The following is a 24,678-nucleotide window of genomic DNA, read 5'->3' as shown; positions in this document are numbered from 1 at the left end:
TTATTATAAGTGTGGACGATCTTATAATAAATAAGTCCGTTCTGAATGCCAGTCTTTTGATCAATTGCCTGATTATTAGAATAGTGAACGACTAGCGTTACAGCCAAATTCATCATTCTCTCTCACAAAGTTGTGCTTTCACTCCACATCTTCACGGAAGTCTCTGTTTTCCTTCTCTTCTGGAACTGGGACTATCCTTTTCGACCCCCATCCCTCTCCCTTATACAGACTGTACCACTGCTTCATTTCTCTTTTTCCTCTTGCTCTTTCTCTCTCTCCCTCTCTGCCTCCTCCCTTGGCGCTCACTTGGGCGGGCAGCCGAATTCCTGTGGGCTATCCGGTTACCGGTTGCCGTGGAAACCGGTGGGAAGGCAGCTCCATTAATCATTTAGAGCGCGCTCGAAGTGGAGGTCAGCCTGATTGCAGCGGATAGGGTATCATCCCTGTGTCCCACCAGGGACCTCCTTGATTTGAATTAAAAAAGATTAAGCTCGCCCCCCCATGCACCCCTACCACCGTGGCCCACCATCATCATCGGCCCAGCCGTATCATGTGACCATGCTCCACGGAGCCACGCGGATTAAGAGATCGGAGCTGTGCGTTTGTTTTTCAGAGACTCGCTGAAACATTAGACGCGCACAGGTGTCTACAACAAGGAGTCCAGGAGCTTGTGTAAGAAACGGACAAAGACCACGTGCACCCCTCCTGGGCTTTCTCGTCTTATCCTCCTATATTTTCTTTCTTCTTATCCTTCTTTTCTTATATTCTATCAGTTACTTGTTGCTGCTCTTCTTCAAACTGGAAGCAATAACTCAGTTTTACTCTCCCACTGACATTTCCCTCTCTTTCAAGCCTATGAAATGGTGCATTTGTTGCAAAACCTTTTTATAACTTAATAGGAATATGATTTTTACGAGCGTGTAGGACAGCTGCCGCTGGCCAGGGGGAACCGAGGCCAGACATGTGCGTGGGCGAAGTCGGTGTGACAGCTCTAGGGTCACAGTCCACCAAAGTCTGAAGCCTGTCTGGTTGGGGTGGGATCACCTCAATGAAATGTGAAGATCAGTGAAATGACCAAAAGCGTTAGTCCATGTGAAGTGGCCCTTGGGCCTCTGCTCGCCGGCCCCCTGTTCCCTAATGACGGCAGCATGAGTTTAGATTTACAGGGCCTCTGTAGGAACGACATGGAGAGCCATGAATCATCCAGGCTATGAAATAGTGGCACAGCCAGCTCCGCTGCAGCGGCTCCCAAAGGTGCCCGCCAAATTTACAGGCGCCTGTAGCACTTCAAAAACTTACCATAACTTAAATCCAGACGATTTTATTGTTCCGTAGAAGCAGAAAGGGAGATACGAGGAAGGTTAGGGGGAAGATAGATCGGTTGGGGAAAAATTACAGCCTCCTTCATGTTAGTCAATTAAAATTCCAGTGACAGCCATTTTCAGGTCTTTGGGATTCTGCATACTGTAATAGAGCTTAATATGTAATGAGTCCAAGCTGTTACATTGATAAGCTGAGGGATTTATTCTTGTATCTCAGTCGTATGGACTAGCCCAGGAGAGCGATGTCAATAAAATAAGAGCTCCAATGAGATTATTATCGGCTCTACTTGTTAAAATTAATGATCTCGACACCTTGCTCGCCCAAGTTACAAGGCGTTTGGCTGGTACGCCGCCTTGTTAATGTCCACTTTAATAAGTGTTTCGGTAGCACCAGCCTCACAGGGCTTGAACAGATGCTGGCCAGCAGGTCAAGCTGCTATAAAGAGACCGAAATCAGACAGGCAATGTCTGTGACTTAGGACCTGTGTGAGAATATTTCATTTTCCAGATTTATGCAAATTTATGTGAACAATAGTAAGATTACAGTCGCGATGTAACAGAAGTAGCGACAGATCTTTTCTTCCATATTGCGATGTGACATTCGAGTGAAACAGATTATTGAAAAAAAAGAAAAAATGAATGGACGAGACTTTTGTTGATTGTTTGAAGGCTGATCTGAATGTGAGCTTGCAGTCCATTATAAGATCTTCCATAGCATGGGGGAAAAAAAATACTATGGAAGTCAATGGTCTCCCACAACTGTTTGGTTACAAACATTCTTCAAAATATCTTCCTTTGTGTTCAGCAGAACAAAGAAATGTATACAAACCGATCTCACGGCAATTCATACGTATTTTAAGAGTTGACAAATTTGTATGAATTCGTATGAATGACCTACCCCTAACCCCGCCCCTAAACCTATCAGTCACTGGGGTTTATACAAATCGTACAAATTCGTACAAATTAGCCACCTCATAAAATACGTACGAATTTGTCGTGAGATAGCATTGGGTTTGGAACAACTTGAGGGTGAGTAAATGATGACAGAATTTTCATCTTTGAGTGAACTATCCCTTTAAGAGTACTAAATGACTGAAAAAAGGCACCCATCACCACAGAGAAGTCTGAATGCATGAATGAATTGTTCAGAATAAGATCAATTGCTTGCATTTAGAAAATAAATAGGGTGGATTTTCATTTCATTTGCATACACTAAAACATTCTTTTTGTATCAGTCAAGTTGCAAATCTGTTGAACCTTTTCCCTAAAAAAAAATGTTAAAAATTCATCATATACACTACCAGTCAAAAGTTTGGAAACGGTAAGATTTTTAATGTTTTTAAAAGAAGTTTCGTCTGCTCACCAAGGCTGCATTTATTTAATTTAAAATACAGTAAAAACAGTAATATTGTGAAATAATATTACAATTTAAAATAACTGTTTTCTGTTTGAATATATTTTATAAAGTAATTTATTCCTGTGATGCAAAGCTGAATTTATCAGCATCATTACTCCAGACTTCAGTGTCACATGATCCTTCAGAAATCATTCTAATATGCTGATTTGCTGCTTAAGAACCTGCCTGCTGAGAAGCTCGATGCTTTCCTACAGTTCATAAACCATACAGGGGCTACTTCTGCTGTCTTGCCAGATAGTTGCTGCTGTCTATACTAGAGTAACATTGCATGTGATGTAAATTAGATTCAAAATTGGGTTGAATGCTTGGGAAATATTTTTTTTTAAAGATTTCGTTTTTGTTTGTTTTTCATTCATCGTGAATTACAGTACAGTGCGTTCAGGATGTTTTGATATTACTGTTGTGCTTATTCACATTCAAAGTTTTTTTTTCCAGTTGTGAAAATTAAGAACTTGCATCAAGCCAGACGTCTTTTTTCAAACTATGGCAGTAGTTCGCTCCAGTATTTTGTTCCGTCATATATATTAAAAAACATTCTGTTGTTAATAAGGTTTACAGTTGCAGTTTTGGTTTTGAGAAATGTGTTATAGTTTTTGGAAATGTGAGAAAAACGAACTAATACTTACTAATGCCTGCTACACGTGAAGTCATCACACCTGTCTGAGCAAGGCATGTTTGATACCATGTTAAGCTGTTCTTTATTGTGGATGAGACGGGTAGTGTCAAAGTGTTAGCTGACTCATGGGGCACATTGGATGAGCAGCAGATGGCCTGTTATCTCTGTGAACTAGAACTCTGTTGCTCTGATCACTTTACAAATACCTCAGTCCACCCACTGAGTTGGTCACTCAAACTGAACATGAGCTGATAAGATAACATTTACCACCAGACAAGCTGTAGGTTGACCCTTGTGTTGAATGAACTAGAGCAGCAATGGTAAAAAGAGATTTGTCAAATCTTTTTGGGAAGCCAAAAAGATATTGAGAGTAGCTGCAGTGAAAAAAAAAAAAAAAAATGAAAAAGGTTTTTATCATTTGAACATCAAGATGAGCTGAATACTGTGAGCCATAATTCATATTCGGTTTTCCTTTTGTCACTTCCCAGACTAGTTTGGGTTACACTACATTATGATAGTTCTTTTTAGACATTCTACTAATTATAAGTAGTTTTGCAACTACGTGTCAACTAATATTAGTAGACTGTTAGGTTATGGTTAGGGTTAGTAGAATAATTTGATGTACTTGAAAAGTTACTTAGGATGTGTTCACACTTGTAGTTTGCTTCACTTGGTTCATTTGATCTGGACCAAAAAAAACATTTAGTCCTGGTCGGTTCACATTGGCATTTCTTTACACTGAACCTCAAGATACCAAACCTAAAGCCATAGGGATTTATTCACCTGATTGGTCGGCTTTTATGACATATATTTCGTGACGGAACTTACCGAACATTCAAAACAATGCTGTGTGCTGGGCTAAATGCGCTTGTTGTATGTGCGTAGACTACATAGGATGGTATTTTTGACCAGCTGAGAACTCGTGAAGAGCTTTTAAAATGTGTAAAGGAGTCAAAACAGCGGCATGAATCCCTCCGTCACACACACACAAATGAAGATCTGTTGCGAGGAGACACGGTTCTGATGCCTGTACTGAACTGTAATGGGCAACATCGCAACTATGACTAGAAAAAACAGGTATGCTTGAGCATTCCATTCGAACCGCACCAGAGTTCGTTTGGAAGAGTTAATCTTTTCAGCGGTCTCGGTCCGCTTGTTTGGTGCGCACCAGGGTTTGGATGGTAGCGTTCACACTTATTCAATGAACCTGCACTAACAGAGCAATCGCACCAGGGTTTGTTTTAATCGAACCAAACATGCCAAGTGTGAACACACCCCATATAGTCTGGTGGACCATCAAAATAAAGTGTTAGCAGATATTAAGCTGACAGACTAATACTAACACTCGTGAGTGTTAGTTGAAAAGTAGTTGCAAAGTTACTTATAGTTAGTACAATCGACTATCGAAGTAAAGTGCTAACCCATTTGTATTGTCAAAAGTCATGAGGACATCAGGAAATATGAAACATGAAATACAGCTGTGTCTGAAAGTGTGATATATGTTCTGGTCTTCATCTCCAATTTGCTATTGAAGACGTAAGTATCGAGGTGGAGGCTTGATTTTCTGAACAGGTTGATAAAAGACAGAGACCAGCTGAGCAGAAGGGAGAAGAGTGCTTTTACTCATCATAGTGGGGACATTCCCGCAGTTCAGCTTTAATTAAGCAAACCGCACGAGCGACTAAGGAACAATGAGACATCTGTGTGGGTGCGTGCATGTGTGCTTTTGTGATTCTGCTGTTGAAAACCACAACCAGGAGCAGGTCTGCTTCAGTGATCGCAGGTTGCTATTACATAGATTCTAAAGCCATGTAGGTGTTGTCGTACTTGTGAGGAGTCGAGACGTAATTCATAATTCATAGGGCGAGACAGTCTGAGAAAGAATGTGACAATAATGCCCAGTGGTTTCTTTGCATGTGAAGTCTGTGGAGTAGATACGTACGCCGTGTAATGGATGGATGGATGGGTAAAATCCAACTTGTTTTATGTCTTTGTGGTGGTCAGAACTGTTTTTGAACCAGTGAACTCCTGGAGACCAGACCGAACGCTGATGACAGACCCTAAAGCTACGACTGCTATTTATTACCACTGTAGCATTTCAGCACTCTGGTAAAGTGCATGTGAGCAGGTAGAGCTCAAAAATGTATCATCCTTTCACTGATAAAACAACAGAGAGCAGAAACAGTGCGGCTATAAAATTGCAGATTGATTCCAGACCTGGATTTTATAGTCCAAGGGTTATAGAATATCTGGTCAGCGTGATTCTGCTGTGCCCCGTCTATTATCCAGATGACCAACTCACATAAACCGACTATTCACGTAATACTTCATTCTTTCTTTCATGACAGATTTCTTTTCTTTTCCAGGCTTTATCCTCTTTTTCCTTTGCTGTCCCTCTAGTGGGATCAATGTTCTGTATTGACTTAGGATTTTAAAATCCTGCCTTTTGTTGCATGGACTTTGCTTTTATTACAGGATGGGTCTCATTTTACCTATCAATCACTGAGATGTCACAACAGCTCTGAGCTCTTTACAGAGGGCAGAAGGAGGAACTCCTTTAGGCCAGGATCAAGACCAGACACAGAACATCTCTTTAGCTCTCTCTTACTTTCCCCTCTGCTCTCAATGCTTGTGAAATGTACATTGCAACGGCATTTCTAAATACCGTGTACAGCTTCTGTTCCTAGATTAGATGCTTACTAAGTAAAAGAATTGTTTTGTTATGGACATCATTCAGTCTTTTATGTGTGAAAGTTGCAATAGTAAGTATTATGTGTCATAAAGTGTATAGCTTCATCCCAATGCATGTTTTTGGAATGAGATCTTATAAATTAAGTTGAACAGCTTTTATAAATTGAACTTGACTCGCCAATAAAACCCCCCTATTCTGCCGGCAGGTCGACTGCAGGACAAGCCCCTCTTGCCAATCAAGAGAGACTGATCCGACTTAGTGTTTTGCAAAAAACACAAACGGTGAAATTCATACTTCAACAATGTCAGCTTTCCTCCGCTTGCCTGTCACTCAACGGAAAAGGCAGCGAAGCTTCGGTTGCAGCCATTGAAAAAAATACAGATGCTCGAAAAGAAGATCCTGTGTCATTTCCTGTTCCTTCATTCACTTCCTGACCTTTTCTGTGATCGGCTCTGTGTTACTCGCCTTCCCAACCTTCACCATCTGGTACTTCCTGTGCCCGGTGCTGGCTTATTTGGCGTGGCGGTTGCTTCTGATAACCTGACGGAGCGAGTCGCTTGAGCTTTTTGCTGGGCAAGGTGCCAGCCTCCCCTCCGCTGAACCTATGTTTGACCGAAAGCATGAGGAGTGGGTGTTTTTTATTTCTCTTGGAGGCCTCACTCAAAGGCCGGTTCTCACTCTGTCTAACCTGCACCGAGGCCTTTCGCAGCTCCCAGAACAAGCCCTGACAGAACAAGCCCTTCTGTATGCATAGAGTCTTGCAAAATGTTGTCTTTTTAAAATGCGCAAATCAAGGAAACAAAATAGATCCTGTCTTTAATAAATGCAGCATTGAAAGCTGTGGCGAATTTAAAAGGTGAAAAACAGGTGAAGGCCTGTCTTCATTAAATTACTATTGACTTACATAACCCTCCATTTACGCTTTTCTCAACTAAGTCGATGTCTTCCTTTCCTGTTCCAAGCAGTCCTAAATGATTGAATTAGTGACTAGATTAGACCGGACAAAAACTACAAATCTGCTGATCCAAAAGACAGGCTTTAAGTGCTTATTTCCAGAAAGGACACTTCAAAGAAACCACTATTTACAGCTCAATTCTTGATTTAAAAATATTAAATAATCATAATAATAATTTTGTGTTATTGTTGCAATTTATTTGTTTGCCTTTTGGCTGTAATTTATCAATCAACTTTGATTTGGTCTTACTTTTTGATAATGGCTCAGTTCTTGGTTTAGTTGATGGTACTAAAACTGTAAACAGTTCTGGAATTTTTTTAACATATTTACAGAATTGATATTCCTATCTTGCTGCAATCACATAAAGACTGTAGACAGATGAAATTGGTATTTTGAAGATTTATATTTATAATCTCAAAGAAAATAATTCTAAGACATGAGAGGAATTAAGCCCACGCTTAATCCTTAAATCAAAGTGTGGATTTTTTTTTTTGTTAATGTTTTTTATATAAAACACAAATTAGTACCCTTGAATCTATAGGCATTTACAAGCTCACGAAAACAGCACCAGACCAAGAAATAACACCCTTGATGCTACAAATGCCCATGACTGCAATAAACACTATTGCGCCCCTTGAAAAGAACCGAGCATTAATGAGTTTGCCAAAGCGTCAAACTCCAGTGTTGTGTTTGCTTTTCCGCTCCATCAGGGAATATAAAGTTTAAGGGCCTTTCGCTATCAGTGACCCAAGAAGAGGAGGCATTTGTTGAAGAAGTGGCCATTTAATTGCGGAACTGCAAGGCTGCGCAGAAGGTTGCTAATGCGGCTCTGAACAATGACACCTTTGGAAGTACAGTTACAGGAGAACAAGGCCCCTAATTTATGTCAGCACTATTGCAGGGTTGAATTTATTGATGGTAATGCAAGATGGTGAGATCTGCTTAAAAAGCCCCAAGGCCTCTTATTATACAACTTGTCTGTCTTTCACACTAACCTGAACTGTAACTGTAGAATCTTAGCTGACATGAAGGACATATGGCATCCAAAGAAACCATTAGAAGGACAGTACTCCTCTTGCTCAGATCCCAACGCCCCCTCCCACTCTCATACTGTTGAAGTGTTGCTAAAGTTAGACTGCTTGCGATCTGTGCATTAGGGAACTGTGGAGTAATTTGATGGAAAGTGAATGCTAATTTTCTGGTCGCTTTAGGATTATTATTCAAACACAGGGAGAGGAAATATCAGGATGGAACTGGAGATCAGGACGAATGCGGAAAGCATCTGGCCTGTAACTGAGAGGTCAGCTGGGAAACGCCACAGCCCCTCGTACACGGCTGGGTGTATATATATTGTTTTAATGTTCAGGCCTGCACTCTGTCTGCATACTTCTAGTTGTCGAAAAGTGATTTTTTTGACAAGGGTTCAGATGAAGACATGTGTTCTATAGGCATGTTGGCTCCGAACCCCTTTGACCCTCTAAAAGACACAAGAATGTACTAACTCTCAATAATTTCACCTTTGTGTTTTACTGCAGTGGTGGGAGAGGAACATCCAGCTTTATTGGCCATTAGAGGCCCTAAACTTTACCCAGTACCAGTCACTTCCCTCTTTGAATATTAAAGTTCCTCTCAGAACCTAATCAGGCAGGAGTGGACATCCATTTCATATATTCGTATTACATTAGAGGTCAACCTCATCGTGACTGTGAGGTTATCGCAACAAATACAGACATGTCGATACCAGTATTGGTTATAGCTTGTAATCTGCCGACTCAACAGTTCTGTGAGGTGTTGCTTACTACAGGCACTGAAATCAAAACCATAGTGTCTCTAGAGGACAATATTGATGTTTCCACACAAATTTGAAAGCCATATATTGTTAACCCCTTAGCATTCCTGTAAGGTTAAAAAAGGCATAGCCAAAGTAAATTGCATGCAGTTCTTGAACCATTTGGAGTATATGTATGGTTTTGGCCTTTTTAAAAGGTATGTGTACCGCGGGCGGTATAGTAGAACGCTAACAGGTTAAAGAATTAGTTCACTATAAAATGAAAATTACCCCAAGCTTTACTCACCCTCAAGCCATCCTAGGTGTATATGAATTTCTTCTTTCAGATGAACACAATCGGAGTTATATTAATAAATATCCTTACGCATCTAAGCTTTATAATGGCAGCGAACGGGACCAACGAGTATAAAGCTCAAGAAAGCGCATCCAATCTAAAGCAACACGTACAACACGTACCATTGACTTTCAATGTATGGACAAATTTTATGTTCCGCAGAAAAAGGAAAGTCATACAGATTTGGACCGACATGAGGGTGACTAAATGATGACCGAATTTTCATTTTTGGCTGAGCTATCCCTTTAACCTAGGCCTCTGAACCTAATTAGAGCTTGGACGGTGCTGTAACTGTACATCTCCTCCAGTGCAGACCAAACCTTCCCCCACCAGTCCTTCACAGGAAGCCTCTGAACAGCTGCTTAGACACTTGTCTGGACTGAGTTACTGCAAGGTGCCTTTCTTTCTGCTTTTATTGATAATATTACTGTAGTTGATGTAAATATGGCTTTGGCATAGTGTCTTTATATCAGCATGGGCCACGGCTGGCCGGCAGACCAAAATCATGACCCCCATTCCTCTGTCCCTTAGGTGAGGCTCAGGCAGGGGTCTGCAGGAAGCCATAAGCATGCTGGGCAACAATAAATATCCAAATGCTCTCCTTTCATTTTTTTATATGCTTGTAGTTGATACTCGGTCATAGCTTCATACAGGAACATAAATAACTCCACAGGCTTTATCTTAAAGGGATAGTTCACCCAAAAATGAAAATTCTGTCATCATTTACTCACCCTCAAGTTATTTCAAAACTGTATACATTTCTTTCCTCTTCTGAACACAAAATAAGATATTTTGAAGAATATGGGTAACCAAACAGTTGATTGGAACCCTATTGACTTCCATAGTATTTTTTCCATATGAACTGTTTGGTTACCGACATTCTTCAAAATATCATCTATTGTGTTCAGCAGAAGAAATACATTTTAAAGTAACAGAATTTTCATTTTTGGGTGAACTAACCCTTTAATTAATCATTTAGGAATGTTTACAAGATTTTCATGTGTGGGTGATAAATAATATAAATAAAATAATTAATTTTACTTGAGATAAATTGTACAGGTATTCAATCTTACTTGAAATTAATTTGGAATGTCATATAATTGTTAGACATTTGTTGCTCTTTTTCACAACAGACACATATGTCTTTTCTCAAATGATTCTCTTATGTGGAGGATCACAATATTATGCCATTTATGTTAAATAAATTATTTTAAAAAATTCTGATTGAGTATTTAAAGAATATATTATGTGTAAAGCCAGCTGTTCACTCTCTCTCTTTTCATCATCTGTAGCATATACAGACACTTCTTTCTTACTGCGTACCATCTTACAACCATCAAGCCTTTTATCTGCCCTGACCTGTGGGTGTAAAGTCCTCTTTAATGCGTGACTGCTGAGGACACTTGTCCGAACGTCTGCTCCAGCTGCCACATACACACTCATGAATATGATGGCCAAGTTGTTGCTGTCTTGCCCAGTATCTTTTTTACTGTGCTTAGTAATGCATGACTGCATTTTTAATCGTTACTTTCAGACATGGTAAATATAAATTGTTCTCTTCCAGCAGAACAATGTAGCTGCTTCCCCTTTGATATTAACAGTTTGAATTGGTTGGATTAAGTTGCAATATAATCAAAATGGAGGAAAACAGGCATTTAATGAAATCTGTTATCAATGTTTACGTAGTCTTCTTGGTGTGAAATGTACATTCTTCTAAATTTGATCTCAAATACAAAGCAAAATAGAAATCACCAGTGATATCAGTGATTTTTTTTTTTTTTTTTTCCCCAGGTTGTGCTTGCGAAATAACTAACAAAGAGGGCAGTATAGTTACACGGTCTGTGTACCAACCACTAACAAATGTCTTAATTTTGCACTCATATAAACCATGGTAATATTTATCACATAACAATATAAACTATCAAACAAGACATTGTGTTGTCTGTCATGTGCCAGTTTTGCTTTATTATAGAGATTAAACGGATTGTAAAAGACCTAAGGCTTGCAAAGGCTGAGTATACAGTTTAGTGAACTACGGTCTTTAGATTTTACATTTTAAGATTACACGCAATTAAAAATTAAAATAAAAAAATCTGATGAAATCTTTGTACAAGAAAATATATATATTTTTTAAGTTGTAATCATATCTATGATTACAGGCAAAGTTCCAGTTAGATCTAGTTTGGGGAAAATGATAACTGTAAGTGACTGAAACATTATGAATTGACTTTCTCCTTTGGAATGGACACATGTAGCCATCCATCAGCTCTGTGTATTTGAGTGTATGCGCATGAGACTGTGGGTGGCCTGGACTGATGGTAGTATTGCAATTTGTATATAATTGACAGTAATTCCACTGTCCCCAAGACATTCCCCCAGCACATCAACACACACACATTGGTTTTCCATGTTTTATAGGGATTTTCCATAGACATAATGATTTATACTGTACAAACTTTATATTCTGTCCCTTACCCCCTAAACACAACCCTCACAGAAAACAATATATAACTATATATATATATATATATATATATATACACACACACACACACATTCAAAAATACCAAAAATTAGTGAGTGAGGATAGCAAAATAAAGTAAACTGTGACATATTATACCCAAAAATTCTTCATACAGTGGACTACCAGTAAAATTGATAAACATTTGGGACCAAAAATTATTCAGACACTTTGACCTGACCATGTTTTGCTTAAGTGTTATCTGACATAATTAAGATTTTTTTTTTCTGACAGTTTAACTCTGAGATTCTTGATATAACTCTTGTCATATTTTATTACCATTTTTTTTAAACCATTGTGAATAAACTGTAATAATGAATGAAATGTTCAAGGTGTCTGAATAAATTTTGGTTTGACTGTATATGTAATCAGAGATATTTAACTGATTTAACTAAGACTGTGCTTATTCTGACACACTTTACTTTAACATTGGCATATATTTTTTTAAAAACATAGTGTTTCAATAGTTTATTTTGTTCTATATTCAGAAATTGAGGTGGTTTTAATAAACAAATAGTATTATATTTAATTTTTAAGCCTAAATTATTTTCTGAGTGATTACTAACCAGTGTTTTTTTTTCTTGCTGACATCATCTTTAAGATATTTTGAATGAAAGTTTGTTGTATTTTAGATCTATATTTATTTGCACATCATTATAGTCAAATATGCTTTATTGTCTTGTATATAGATGAAATCTTGATGGAATTTGTCATATTAAATTACTTCTATTAAATGAATAGTGAGATAATAAGGTATGCATATTATTCTGTGCTCTTGTCTCTCTTATATTTTAATTTATATTTTTTATATTTATTAAGAACTAGGTATTAGTAAGTGATAAAAGATGCACATAGGTTAAAGTAATGCCATAAAACACAAGAAATGCATGAAATACTTGCATATCCTGTTTTGCACCTATTTTGTCTACAAGTGCAAAACAGCAGCCATCAGACCTTTCTTGCTTTCAGTGACCTTGGTGTTGACAGAAACTAATGCTGACCTGGAGAAGTGCGAAACAAGGAAAACTCTGAGGCAAGTAATATGAACATATGTTCTTACTCTTCAAAAGCAGTTATATTTAAACTGGAAAAAAAAAAAAAGATCTCTGGAAAAGCCTCCTCTTTCAACATCAACCAACAGCCACTTTTCAAAGGTCCAGTCCAGTCAAAACTCACATCTCACTGGTCACACTATTAGATCACCATTTATTAAATATATTTTCTTTCCGGTCATTTGTTACATCACATTTTCCACTTTAAAGACAGAGCAGTGTATAAGTTAAAAATAACTATAAATTAAATTCTAGATATGAACATTCATTGAAATAGTGCTGAATCTGTGATTTATATTCTAGATATGTAATTGTGAGGCAGCAGAGTACAAATAACTTCACATTGTAAATGTTCAATCATAGACAAAGATTATTTTACAGGCGTTTCCTTAACCTGAAGGTCTGTGTTATATCATAGTCATGTACCGAGAGCCAACAATATGTAAACGTTTGTACACACATCTACCCAAAATGCAAACAATTGCCATATAATCTTTACAATATGTGATTTCATGATGCCGCCTTTAGTAATTCTACAAATACAGCAGTTTTTATCCTAAACAGTCAAAAAACTTTATTATAGTTACAGAAAATTGATATATGATTGCTTTTAAAATGCTATGTCTGGGTAATTTCATCAAGCACAAGCCATAATTGAATTTGGAAAAACATTAGAAACATTAGAGCCAACATTAGAAAAACACGATAAACCTTCACATAAGGCTTAAGGGTCACACCATCCAAGACAACATTAATGTATGTCACCACCTGTCTTACCTCTACAGTTCATGAGACAACTTACTTATAATATTATTATATATATATATTTAGCTGTTTTTTGTTTGGTTGTTTTTGATAAATCCAGTCATGGTAAATCACAGAATGTATCTGCACAACTTTCTGATTAATGTTTTATAGTAATGTTACAGTAATCATATTGATGGTCCTTGGGGACCTCTGAAACCAAGGCACACTTCATAACAGCACTATTATTATTACTGATATCAGGTAGCCTAACATATGGTGTATTAAAATCTAAAACTAACATACTTCATAACACAATATTTTTTTTTTTTAAAAATGCTTAAGAAAATTTACACACACACATGGCTCAAGCAGTGAGATTCATATTCTATTCATTTTCTATATTTGATTTTTATAAAACTATAAATGAGAAATTATAGGCTAAAGGAGGATTTTTATTTTCCGATTCTTTCTTATATGCATACAGTGCTACAATATCGATATTTTATATTTTTCATGTTTCATCCAAAGATTAGCCGCCTTGCCATTTATTTCACTAGTGTGCTCAAATAATTTTAATTTACCGTCAGAGCATTTTATATATTGATTAAAAACTTCTATGCATCTATTTTCTCCGCTGCCGTGCTCATTATTGCTATCATGTATTATTACTGCTATTTTCATAACGAATTAACATTGATATAGCCATTATTTTGAGCTAATCTTTCATTTACATATCTGCATTCTTGAGCTGAGCGTATTCTGGCGAATCTGCAGTTTCAAACTAATCAGAGAGAAAACCAATGCCACCGTTCAGAAGACGCCACATGTCACGCGCGACCCAGTCTCCTGGGAGAACACTGTCAGTCGGGCAAGTCACAATAAGTCGTACACCAATAAACAGACAATTTTCTAATAGTTCCAGGTCAAGACAAAAGCTAGTTAAGTGTACGGGAACAGTCAGAACGGGTAAAATGCGTTGAATACATCACTAATAAGCCGTTACGCCTCCACTTGTTGCATACAGGGCAGCATCATCGTTCTTTATAAAGGGTCTTATCGGCCTCCAATAGAAAATTATTTAGAGAGCATAATACATTTTGTTACCAACCGAATCACATGTACATTAATTGTGAGAGTTTAAATATGTTTAATAGGACTGTAACACATTTATGTTTCGATTTATGTTTTGGGCTATGTCTCAAACTTTGATATAAAATACCAATATTTATCTAGTATTTATCTCCAAACTGAAAATGAATGGCAAGTAAAATGTGCTGTACTGATAGGTCGTAACACTATTACACAATACATTTTTGTGCATAAATGTATTGTGGTCATCAAATGCAGGTTCAAAATAATTATGTTCCATACACACAATCTAACATTTTAAGTATTACAATTTAAAAGAGTAAACAAACTATTTTCTTTAAAAACAGCAAAAGAGATATAAAACAAATACATGCGATTCTATAACAGACAGACATTGTGTTTGCACCTTATTTAGTCATTTTCACTATTGTGTCTAATGTATAGGCCTAAAGTACATTGAAAATTGTTCCAGGGTTTCCTGTCTCATGATTGATAGCATTATTCACACTTAAGTAGACTAGATGTTTTTGTTTATTTTTATTAAACGCAACTTAGTTATCTATTCGCGCTGAAAAGTTAATACATTTCACTATTTAATTACGATGGGTGTCTTGTTTTTCTTCCACTGAACCGCACATTGACACCACACGTCTGGGTTTAATTCTTTCTATTCCCGCTTAACATGACATGTCTGAAAGAATGTAACTCATCAGGTCTTGTGGTGCAAGCCACGGAGCAGCCGCGCACTGCCGCCACCCTGCGCTTTCCAGAGAGGAAAAAACATCTTGCAATAATCAGTCCAATTAGTGGAGGTCGCGGCTGCGCGCTCTCCGGTTAGCTGTGGGAGGTTGTCAAAACAGGGGGCGGCTATTAGACGAAACGCGATCCCCATTCATCAGCATTGTAATAATCACCATGCAGACGAGCAGCGCAGGTCCTTCGAAGTTCTGATCAAAATGATCCGTGGAAACAAGCCGTTTACAAACAGTGTCAAGGCGAGACGAGTACCTTGATTTGGCCTGTCACTGACATTGCCCCCCCCCCCCCCCCCCACCCCACACGCACACACACACACACACACACACACACACACACACACACACACACACACAGAAAGCATCCAAAATCCTTTCAATGTGTGTTTTCCATTGCTTCACTGTACTGGTATAGTTTCATTACATGTCACAAAAGGAAAATATTGGTAAAATACCTCGATTTATGACTATCACCGAATAAGCTATAGCCTTTAGCTGGTAAAACTGTTTTATAGGTCAACATCATATAATTCAACATCAATAGTCTGTCATCAACAATCCTGCAAATCAGATATATTGTCAATAGTTTCAGTGTCCAGGGAATGATCCACATATCAAGTAAGGAGATCAAAGTAATGCATAAAATATTTACTCACAGCAAAGTGCAATTTAGGCGCCATAATATCAATTTCCAAGGGCAGTGGTGGTTTCCGAGGTTGGCATTAATAGCTGCTTTTATTTATATATTTACTTACTTATCACAAGATCAGCAACAGCCATTTTCCAATGTACAGAATCATTTTAGCTGTAATCTGAGTGTAGATTTTAGGATTTCTCTGTCGTTTAGGTTAATTATATGGCTAATTGTATATTTTGTATTTTGTGTAACAATAATAATTGGGTAACACTGTATTTTAGGGTCTTTTAACTAGTTACTTATTAGCATGCATATTACTAGAATATTGGCTGTTTATTAGTACTTATTAAGCACATATTAATGCCTTATTCTGCATGACCTTATTCTACATTCCTAATCCTACCCAATACCTAAACTTAACAACAAACATACTAATTATTAACTAATTATTACTAATTATAACAATGAATATGTGTTCCCTATACTAAAGTGTTACCAAAAATGGTTGTTAAAATTTGTGAATTGAATTCAACAGATGCCATATTTCTTGATTCATCAGCTCACAAGAATGTCTCTTCAAAAAAGCGTCAGAAACATTAATTAGTTGTTTAATTATTTTATCATTTTTTCGTCAAAGCTTGCAGCGAGTGCAGTAAGATATTTAGAACATAACCAGTGTATTTTGCGACTGTATTGCGCAAAATTACCAGTTAAAAGGGTGGATGGAAATTGTAGCATTGTAATCTTTCCACGATATTAACCACAGAGAATGTTACATGCTTTGACGTGTTTTGAATAATATGCTATGCAAGTTCTGAAGTCTTTTTCACTAACAAGCCACATCACAGGCCTTCACTGCACCATGCAGTCCGGATACAAAACTGCAAAGACACTAGACCTTAAACTAGCCAAAGCAATTTTCTCTCTCCCTTATAACAAGGCTGGCATGTCTCAACAGTGTCAGCTTTTTTATTTCATGTAATATGTGATCTTGCTTAACTTTCTTGTGGTCTCAGGTATCATTGAGTTGAAATCAGAGTGTTCGTGATGAAAGCAGAACTTTGTTTCTATGCCACGGTACACGGTGAGTTAAAGTTCAGACACTGACTGATGATATGCCAATAATGGTGTGCGTAATGGGCATCATTAAAAGATGCGCCTCTCGGAGCTGTACTTTCGCTAAATATGGCTGCGGTGTTTTAAGAAAAAATAATGTTCTATAGCCTTGGTTCATAAGTTATAACTTAACATCTTATTACTTCGATTAACTTCAGTCAACCGCATTTTCAATGAATCTGAGCTGTCTTACCGGCACAAACGTCCCTCGCAGTGTTTCACCTTTGTGGTATGATACCCAGTCGTTGTTCATTCTAACGTGTATCCTTGAAAACCGCTGTGTACTACTTAAAAACGCCCTCCAACCCTGTTCCACTCTAGTCCATAATGCCTGGCTTCCACGGGTGTGCACTTGGAGAAACATACCCCCTTGTTTATCCTCAACAACTGCTAAATAATGCATAACACAGGACAACTGGTCCGATTAAATAGCTACTGAATTGAACAGGAAGATAAATTAGAAAAATGTAGGCCGAACGTGCTTGCAAAAACACGTTTGTGTCATATTGTGATTTTATGTGATTTTGTTACATTTGATCGCAGCAATAATAATGTAGGCTACTGCAAAAGAGTTAGAGAGACCTTGTGTATGGTCTCTGAGAGTTCCCCAAACGCTGAAACAGTGTTGATCGACCAGTTACAAAGTGAAAGGTTTGCAGGGTGGTTTGCTTATGTTCACTCCTTGGTTTGGAGAGCGTCTGGAGCGCAATCCTGCTCTGGCGCTCTCATCTCAACTACTGCTACCTCACTACCTCACAGATCAGCGCTCTTTGGTTGCTGGAAGTGTCTGTCAAACCCCGGGTAAAAAAATGTAATATACAGGGAAAGTCGAGGCTATATTTCGATGTCGGTGGGCGGGCTTTAAATGAAGGGAATAATCAGTCAGCCAGCCCAAGGAGCCACCTCAAAGCATATCAGGTTACCTTGAATGACAGCGTAACCATGGCAAATAATTTGACTAAAACTATTGTCTTATCCTCATCATCCCCGGGTCAGATAACCAACCAATCACCGTTCACATAATCGCTTTTCTTGCCAGCTTAGAATAATATTATTAAAACAAGAGAGCGAGGTCCTTCTTCGCGAGTGCGTTATGCTGAAACGACATAGAAGAGGTGGCGAGAGACTCGCGCAGGAGGAACAACTTTCTCTCGTGTGCTTTAGATGGATATACGGTGTATTATGCTTGCTTGAACGGATCTAAAGTTTTGTGCCTCTCTAAGCCAGGAGTGGGATTTGATTTCGTCTACTCAAGAAGTCGTCCTAAATTTTTGCCCCCAAGGGTTTACTTTAAGTTTGTTGAAGAACTGTCGCTGTCATCGGTAAAATAGACATACGTACAAAAAGTGGACGTTTATTCGTGACAAACCATGTCTATGCTTCCAACATTCGGCTTTACGCAAGAGCAAGTGGCGTGCGTCTGCGAGGTCCTTCAGCAGGGTGGAAACATTGAACGTCTCGGACGCTTTTTGTGGTCTCTGCCGGCTTGCGAACATCTCCACAAGAACGAGAGTGTGCTCAAAGCAAAAGCTGTGGTCGCTTTTCATAGGGGAAATTTCAGAGAGCTTTATAAGATTCTCGAGAGCCACCAGTTCTCTCCGCACAACCATCCGAAGCTGCAGCAGCTGTGGCTCAAAGCGCATTATATCGAGGCTGAGAAGCTCCGGGGCCGCCCTCTTGGGGCTGTTGGGAAATACCGCGTCCGAAGAAAGTTTCCGCTACCCCGCTCCATTTGGGACGGCGAGGAGACAAGTTACTGCTTTAAAGAAAAGAGCAGGAGCGTGCTGCGGGAATGGTACACCCATAACCCATACCCTTCCCCGCGGGAGAAGAGGGAACTAGCAGAGGCAACGGGGCTAACAACAACACAAGTCAGTAACTGGTTTAAAAACAGACGTCAACGCGACCGAGCAGCGGAAGCTAAAGAAAGGTACGGGTCTATAGTCTTTAGCTAAATAACTGTTTATTATTATTATTATTATTATTATATGTTTAAGCGTAATTAGAAAGCATTCTTTATATGGAATGCATTCATTCATGCCGTGAAATTAAGCCAGCGGTGTGAGTCTAACTAAGAAACTTGCATAAAAAAGAAGATGGATAGCCACACAGTCACTACAAATGTCATCCGTTCTCTAGTTCTGTTAGTCACTTTATATATATTAATAGCCTACCATTTTTAACAATAGGCCTTTTCTTAAACGACTTGTTTTTATATATTTTTCTAAAAATGACAAAAAAGCGTAGTGTGTGTACTATTATAGTGTACTCAAACTTTAGGGAAAATAGTCCATTGTTAATTAATGGGAATGTTCTTCGAATTGTGAGATTTATCCTGGATTTATCTGTACGTATTCTTGTGTAGAATGTGTGCAGTTTACTCCTTCTAAACGGGTGTCTTGTTTCACCCGCAGGCGAGGTAGTCAAGTCGAAACCACAGTGTAAACTATTAAAATAGCTCGTACGTTTCCCGATACTTTATCCTTAATTAATAATTTATGAAAGAACCTTTACTTGACATGCTGTGATTGAGAATTTAAATAAATCAGTGGCTTACACTATTCTTAAACTAGACGGTTTATTTACAAAGCATATTAATAAATGATTAAGGCCTACATAAATCATGTTTTCCTGCATTAGCTCGTTAATATGCTTGAACGTTCTTTGTTGTGAATTAATAATATGGACACGAATTAGAACAAATGATTGATACACACACAAGTGTGCACATGCCGTTTATGCCCTATATTTGTATGTCAAGGAATAGGATATATAGCCTAATTCAGGGGCACATACTTTTTTTTTAAAAAAAAAATCCTATTATTATTATTTATTTGTAGTTTAATAATCTTTTTTTTTTTTCTGAGTTTTTCTAATATACTATTCCACACCTACAGAACCAACATGTTGTCTTCAACTTATAATAATATTAATTGTTGTTTTAGAATTATATGCCTACCTAGCCTATATTAATTTAGACTACGAATAATTATGGTATTTATTATAAGAAGAAGAAGAAGAAGAAGAAGAAGATGTGTTAATATTTAAGTTTGTTTGTTTAGTTAATTAGTTGCTCCTGCGATGTCAGAGATATTGTTTATGTAGGCCCACATTTTAATTATAGCCTAATAGTTTTGAATAGCCTACTAAAGTTGTCGGATGTAGCTTTAACCCTAACTCTACATTTTCATTTTCACAGGGAGAATAATGAGAACTCGAACACAAACAGTCACAACCCATTAACGTCTTCCATGAATGGAAATAAGACTATTTTAGGAAGCTCGGACGACGACAAAACGCCGTCTGGTACCCCAGATCACACCTCGTCAAGCCCGGCCTTGCTCCTCACGTCAAACTCCGGACTTCAGTCCCTACACGGCCTCGCACCTCCACCTGGTCCCAGCGCCATCCCAGTGCCTAGTGCTGATTCCGTGCATCACCACCATTCATTACACGACACTATACTGAACCCTATGTCATCAAACTTGGTCGACCTTGGCTCTTAAACATGTGGACCCTTTCAGAAGGACGCTTGTACGTGAACGTTTAGCGTAAACATCTCCTGACACGTATAAAACAAAAACAAATGAGGCAAGGAATGGACTAAGAGAGTTGTGGATGTTTGTCGGCTGACCTACTTGCAAAGCTGATATGGAGGGCCTTGATAGAGGTATTTTTCTAGAATGTAATGCCATGATCTATTGTTAATAAACATGCTAAAAACGTCTTAATTGTTGATATCAACATTATTTGATATCGTTATTATTTTAGATTGCAAATTGACCCAGGAATTCTCAGTCGCATATTCCGTTTGTTTACATTTATCTTTTTTTTTTTTTTTTAAAAAGGCCATACATTGTTTCATTTTAATGGGATTTCGTTTAATGCAATGCTTTAATACCAACACAGCATTTCAAACGACTATGGGGCATCTCTTCATTTTCATTTGTATTTTACTTTTGGAAAGCGACTGCATGTAACCTTTGGGATCAATAAAAATAAACTCCAAACTCATCATAGTTTCATTCATATACACTTAACAATAAAATAAGATGCATTTACCGAGCATGGTTGAATGGTTTTGTTGTACATGCTGTGCAATGGTTTGTTGAGCAGGTGTCCTGATTTGATCGTGTGAGACCCTGTTTATGACATGCATTTGGTCACGTGGTGGGATCGAAAGTTCAAAAGTTTTACATTGTGATCTTGATTCAGGCTTAAAATTAAGCTTTTTGGAAGTTATCGTTTTTTTGAGGTTATAACAGTTAATGCGATGCTGTTATAAAATATAAGTATTTGACCACTGCACTGACAGTATAGTATACTAGCCTTCAAACTTTGAAATATAGCTATATATCAGCTTTTTCTATGCTTATTTTGTTATGCCCAATTTTCGACAGACCATAACACATGTATGTAACCTGTATGTTTTCTCTCTTTCTTCATCTTTTTTTTTTTTTTGCAATGTTCAGAAATTTCAGTACATGTGTCAACATGCGGCTCTAACTAATCTGATATTCAGTTTTCACTGTACTCCATATTATCCAAACACATAAATATTCCAATACCGCACAATGCTCATTACCGAGCACAACATACTTATACCTAGAATGTTCCTTTTCAGAACAGTGGGATAACTTTATTCCTAGGCCACCTACTAAATATTAAGATAGATAGATAGATAGATAGAAAGGAGCAACATTTTGTGTACTTGTTTTCACTTTATTATTATAGCTATACATTTTCTTGCTATTATTATTATTATTATTTACTCAGTGAAAGATTTAGTCATGGGTCATTCAGTTGTTTGTGAATGTGATATCGTGAAATAGTCATTTCAATGGTCAGTGAATGTGAATCCAAATTATCTTAAAGTTTAACGAAATACTTTTATCGACGTACTTTCACAACATCAAAATATTTAGCAAAAACTTGAATTCAGGAAACTTCTCTTCTTTTATTAACAATGCCGTAACACGAACTGCTCAACATTCAGTATGATAGGCTATAATGTAATATAACACTCTAACCAGTTCTCCGGAGGTCTATAACTACCCAATGTGTAATATAGGCTAACCAAACAGTTATAGGCAAATCTGTAAACACTCATCCAAAAAGGAGCTGAATTCTTTATTTCCTACAGGGTTAGGGTGTAAGTCACTTTGGATAAAAGTGTCTAAAATGTAATGTGCATAAATGTAAATGTTAGTCTTTTACTCTCATAAATCTGCATGTTTACAGTATTTGATATGGTACTTAATTAATGCGTTAGTGTACGCGGGATCACATTAGTTTTCAACAGTCCTGTGTTCACATGCAAATTATTTCTTTATTTTTTCAAACAAGATGGTAGCAATTACTTTGAGCAGCCCCATGAACATACGAAACACCAAGTTTGTTGCAGTATAGCATTCTCAAAAAACAAGGTTTGTATCCCCAGAGTATAGCTTATGTAGCGTACTATAGGCTAATGTTGTCCATGTCCTTTTCAGAAATCAACAAATGCCTATAACGCTGCATATAGCCTATGTTATGCGTGCTTTAAGAGAGGCGGACAGGTCGTAAAAAATTCGGGCATAAGATGTAAAGAAAAGCTCTCTCAGTAGTGAGGCTAATACGCTATAAATGCAATCTTATACGCTGAGTTAATGCTGGAAAGTTTGTTTATGAGGAGATGACGTTTAATAGTCTTGCAATTTTACGTTAGTTGCATTCCATCACCAGTCTACTTCACTACCTCTCTCGTTGCTGTTATCTCTTTTTCTTTTCTTTTCTTTTCTTTTCTTTTCTTTTCTTTTCTTTTTTTTAATCTGTGTTTGCAGCAGTTTTGCACTGTGACTTTCCACACAGATTTTTTGGGGCTTGGTCTGTCAAAATAGTCCGGTCTCATTGAAAACTAATAGGTTATATATGAATAAAAATAGGGAGTCATGAAGTTAGGCCTATCCAGTTTATATATGTAATGCTTCTTTATTTAAAATTGTTATTGCTCTAAACTACAGGCATAAGTAATGCGTATTGGTCAAATACTAAAGCCTATCCTGGCTTTAAAGTTGAAAAAGGACTTTTCTTCGTCGTTTATAACCTTTAAAACTATTTTATTTTAGACAGCTTAAAAAAAAAAAAAAAAAAAAAAAGAAAGAAAAATTCACTTCATTTTTCATTTACGCCTTCTTTAATTTTTATTTAATACCAACTAAAAATGTCATTGTTTAGAGTTTGACTCAAGTAGAATTCGGTAGAAAGACAAAAAAATTTCGATACACCAAGTTTGAACATGCATTTGTTTATGTTATCATTGTTTGTATAATTCTGCCAACAATTTTATATTTTGTGCTTCAGGAGCAATATTAATCATTAACCTGAATACCAGAACTGGATAGGCCTAATTTCATGACTCCCGTACTCCACCAAATAAATGAATAGGCATGTATACATATATGAACGAACAATGATACAAATAAATAAATTACGCATTATCATGAAAACAATGTAGATAAATATTATAGAATTATTCTTTATGTTGTTCCACGGGATTTAACATTTTTATAATTTGTAGCTCTAATCCAGGTTCACCTCACTCATAAATAGCCTATTTGCAAAGCCTATGATATAATAACGTCCTTGGAAAAACATTTTATATAATAAAAAATAAATACTTTCATGGAACTTTATGAGTAGTGATTAAACGACTTGTGTGCGCTAATTTAAATAAAAGCGAATGGGAATCAGTTATCTGTAATAAGATCATGTAATAATCATCAAATGACAATAATCATGTAATAAGAGTTAACGCATTATTAAATTCCACATATAATCTTAGAATAGCCTACTCATTGGAAATAGTTAACTGTCAACTCGGCGTTATGCATGTAGCCTATGTTAATTAATAAAGAGTTCTAGAGAATGAGTTTCTCTAATGGCAAAAATACTTTTTTTTTTCTTTTCTTTTTAGGCTATACTCTACAGGTGCAGGCTTCTTTATGATGACAATGACACAGTCCTAGCTGACAAGATCTCTTCTATGACAAATCCGGTCTTAACCGGGGCGTACGTGTCAATTCTTCTCAGATACATTTTCACAAATAAGACATATGAAACATCTTCACTTGTTTTGGGCGTCAAATAGTTGCGTTTTGTGCACATCCTGCATTGATTTTATTTTCCCCTAAACGTTTACTGATACTTTTATCCATAAGGAATATGTTCGTTAAGTAGCCTACTTTTAATACTGAGGCTGAACACAATTTTAGCTAAACTCTTGCTGCATAACTTAGCATAATTCACTGCACTCCGCATGACGCATAGAAATAGTAGGCTATAGCTAAACGTTGTACTGAGCTTCTAACGCAGAAATCGCACGCATTCCCCACCCCTGGTCGCTGGTAAGTTTGACGCAAGAACTGAAGAGAAAGTATCGAGCCCAGGTTGTTCCAGAAGTGTATGCTAAATCACAAGACACAAGGTGGCTTTGCTACTCATTGGAAAGAAGTAGGCCTATGTGAATGTGTAACTATTTCTAGGGGGGACAAATGTACCCAGAATTGAGCTAAATCTGACAAAACCTCATTTTGAGGACGCGTCATCATTTGTAAAACCGGTATAAAAATAAATAAAGTTAAAGACAAATTTGTAA

General features: G+C 37.3%; 1 protein-coding gene and 1 long non-coding RNA gene across 3 annotated transcripts in view; one reads left to right on the top strand and one right to left on the bottom strand.

Moving 5' to 3' along the window:
* The window catches only part of LOC127525587 (uncharacterized), a 38,158-nt gene extending 20,533 nt beyond the window's left edge, over window positions 1–17,625 (bottom strand). The window contains exon 1 of one of the 2 annotated variants that reach the window (XR_007933378.1): window positions 17,236–17,625. This is a non-coding gene — a long non-coding RNA (uncharacterized LOC127525587). The remainder of the gene's footprint in view (window positions 1–17,235) is intronic. The other variant, XR_007933377.1, reaches the window with a different exon arrangement.
* Window positions 17,626–18,093: 468 nt separating this feature from the next.
* Window positions 18,094–21,056, top strand: six2a (SIX homeobox 2a). The gene is made up of 2 exons (XM_051918135.1): window positions 18,094–18,972; window positions 20,242–21,056. The coding sequence occupies exons 1-2, from the start codon at window positions 18,413–18,415 to the stop codon at window positions 20,546–20,548; spliced, it is 867 nt and encodes a 288-aa protein (XP_051774095.1). The 5' UTR covers window positions 18,094–18,412; the 3' UTR covers window positions 20,549–21,056.
* Window positions 21,057–24,678: the final 3,622 nt, after the last annotated feature.

The sequence above is a fragment of the Ctenopharyngodon idella genome, chromosome 13, assembly GCF_019924925.1.
Source record: "Ctenopharyngodon idella isolate HZGC_01 chromosome 13, HZGC01, whole genome shotgun sequence".
Taxonomy (NCBI): domain Eukaryota; kingdom Metazoa; phylum Chordata; class Actinopteri; order Cypriniformes; family Xenocyprididae; genus Ctenopharyngodon; species Ctenopharyngodon idella.
Note: the sequence above shows the minus strand (reverse complement) of the source record. Positions and strands in the feature narration are given on the sequence as shown.

Coding starts and splice junctions, on each gene's coding strand:
- six2a (XM_051918135.1), top strand. CDS start 18,413: ATGTCTATGCTTCCAACATTCGGCTTTACGCAAGAGCAAGTGGCGTGC. Junction 18,973..20,241: donor GCAGCGGAAGCTAAAGAAAG/GTACGGGTCTAT, acceptor TCATTTTCACAG/GGAGAATAATGAGAACTCGA.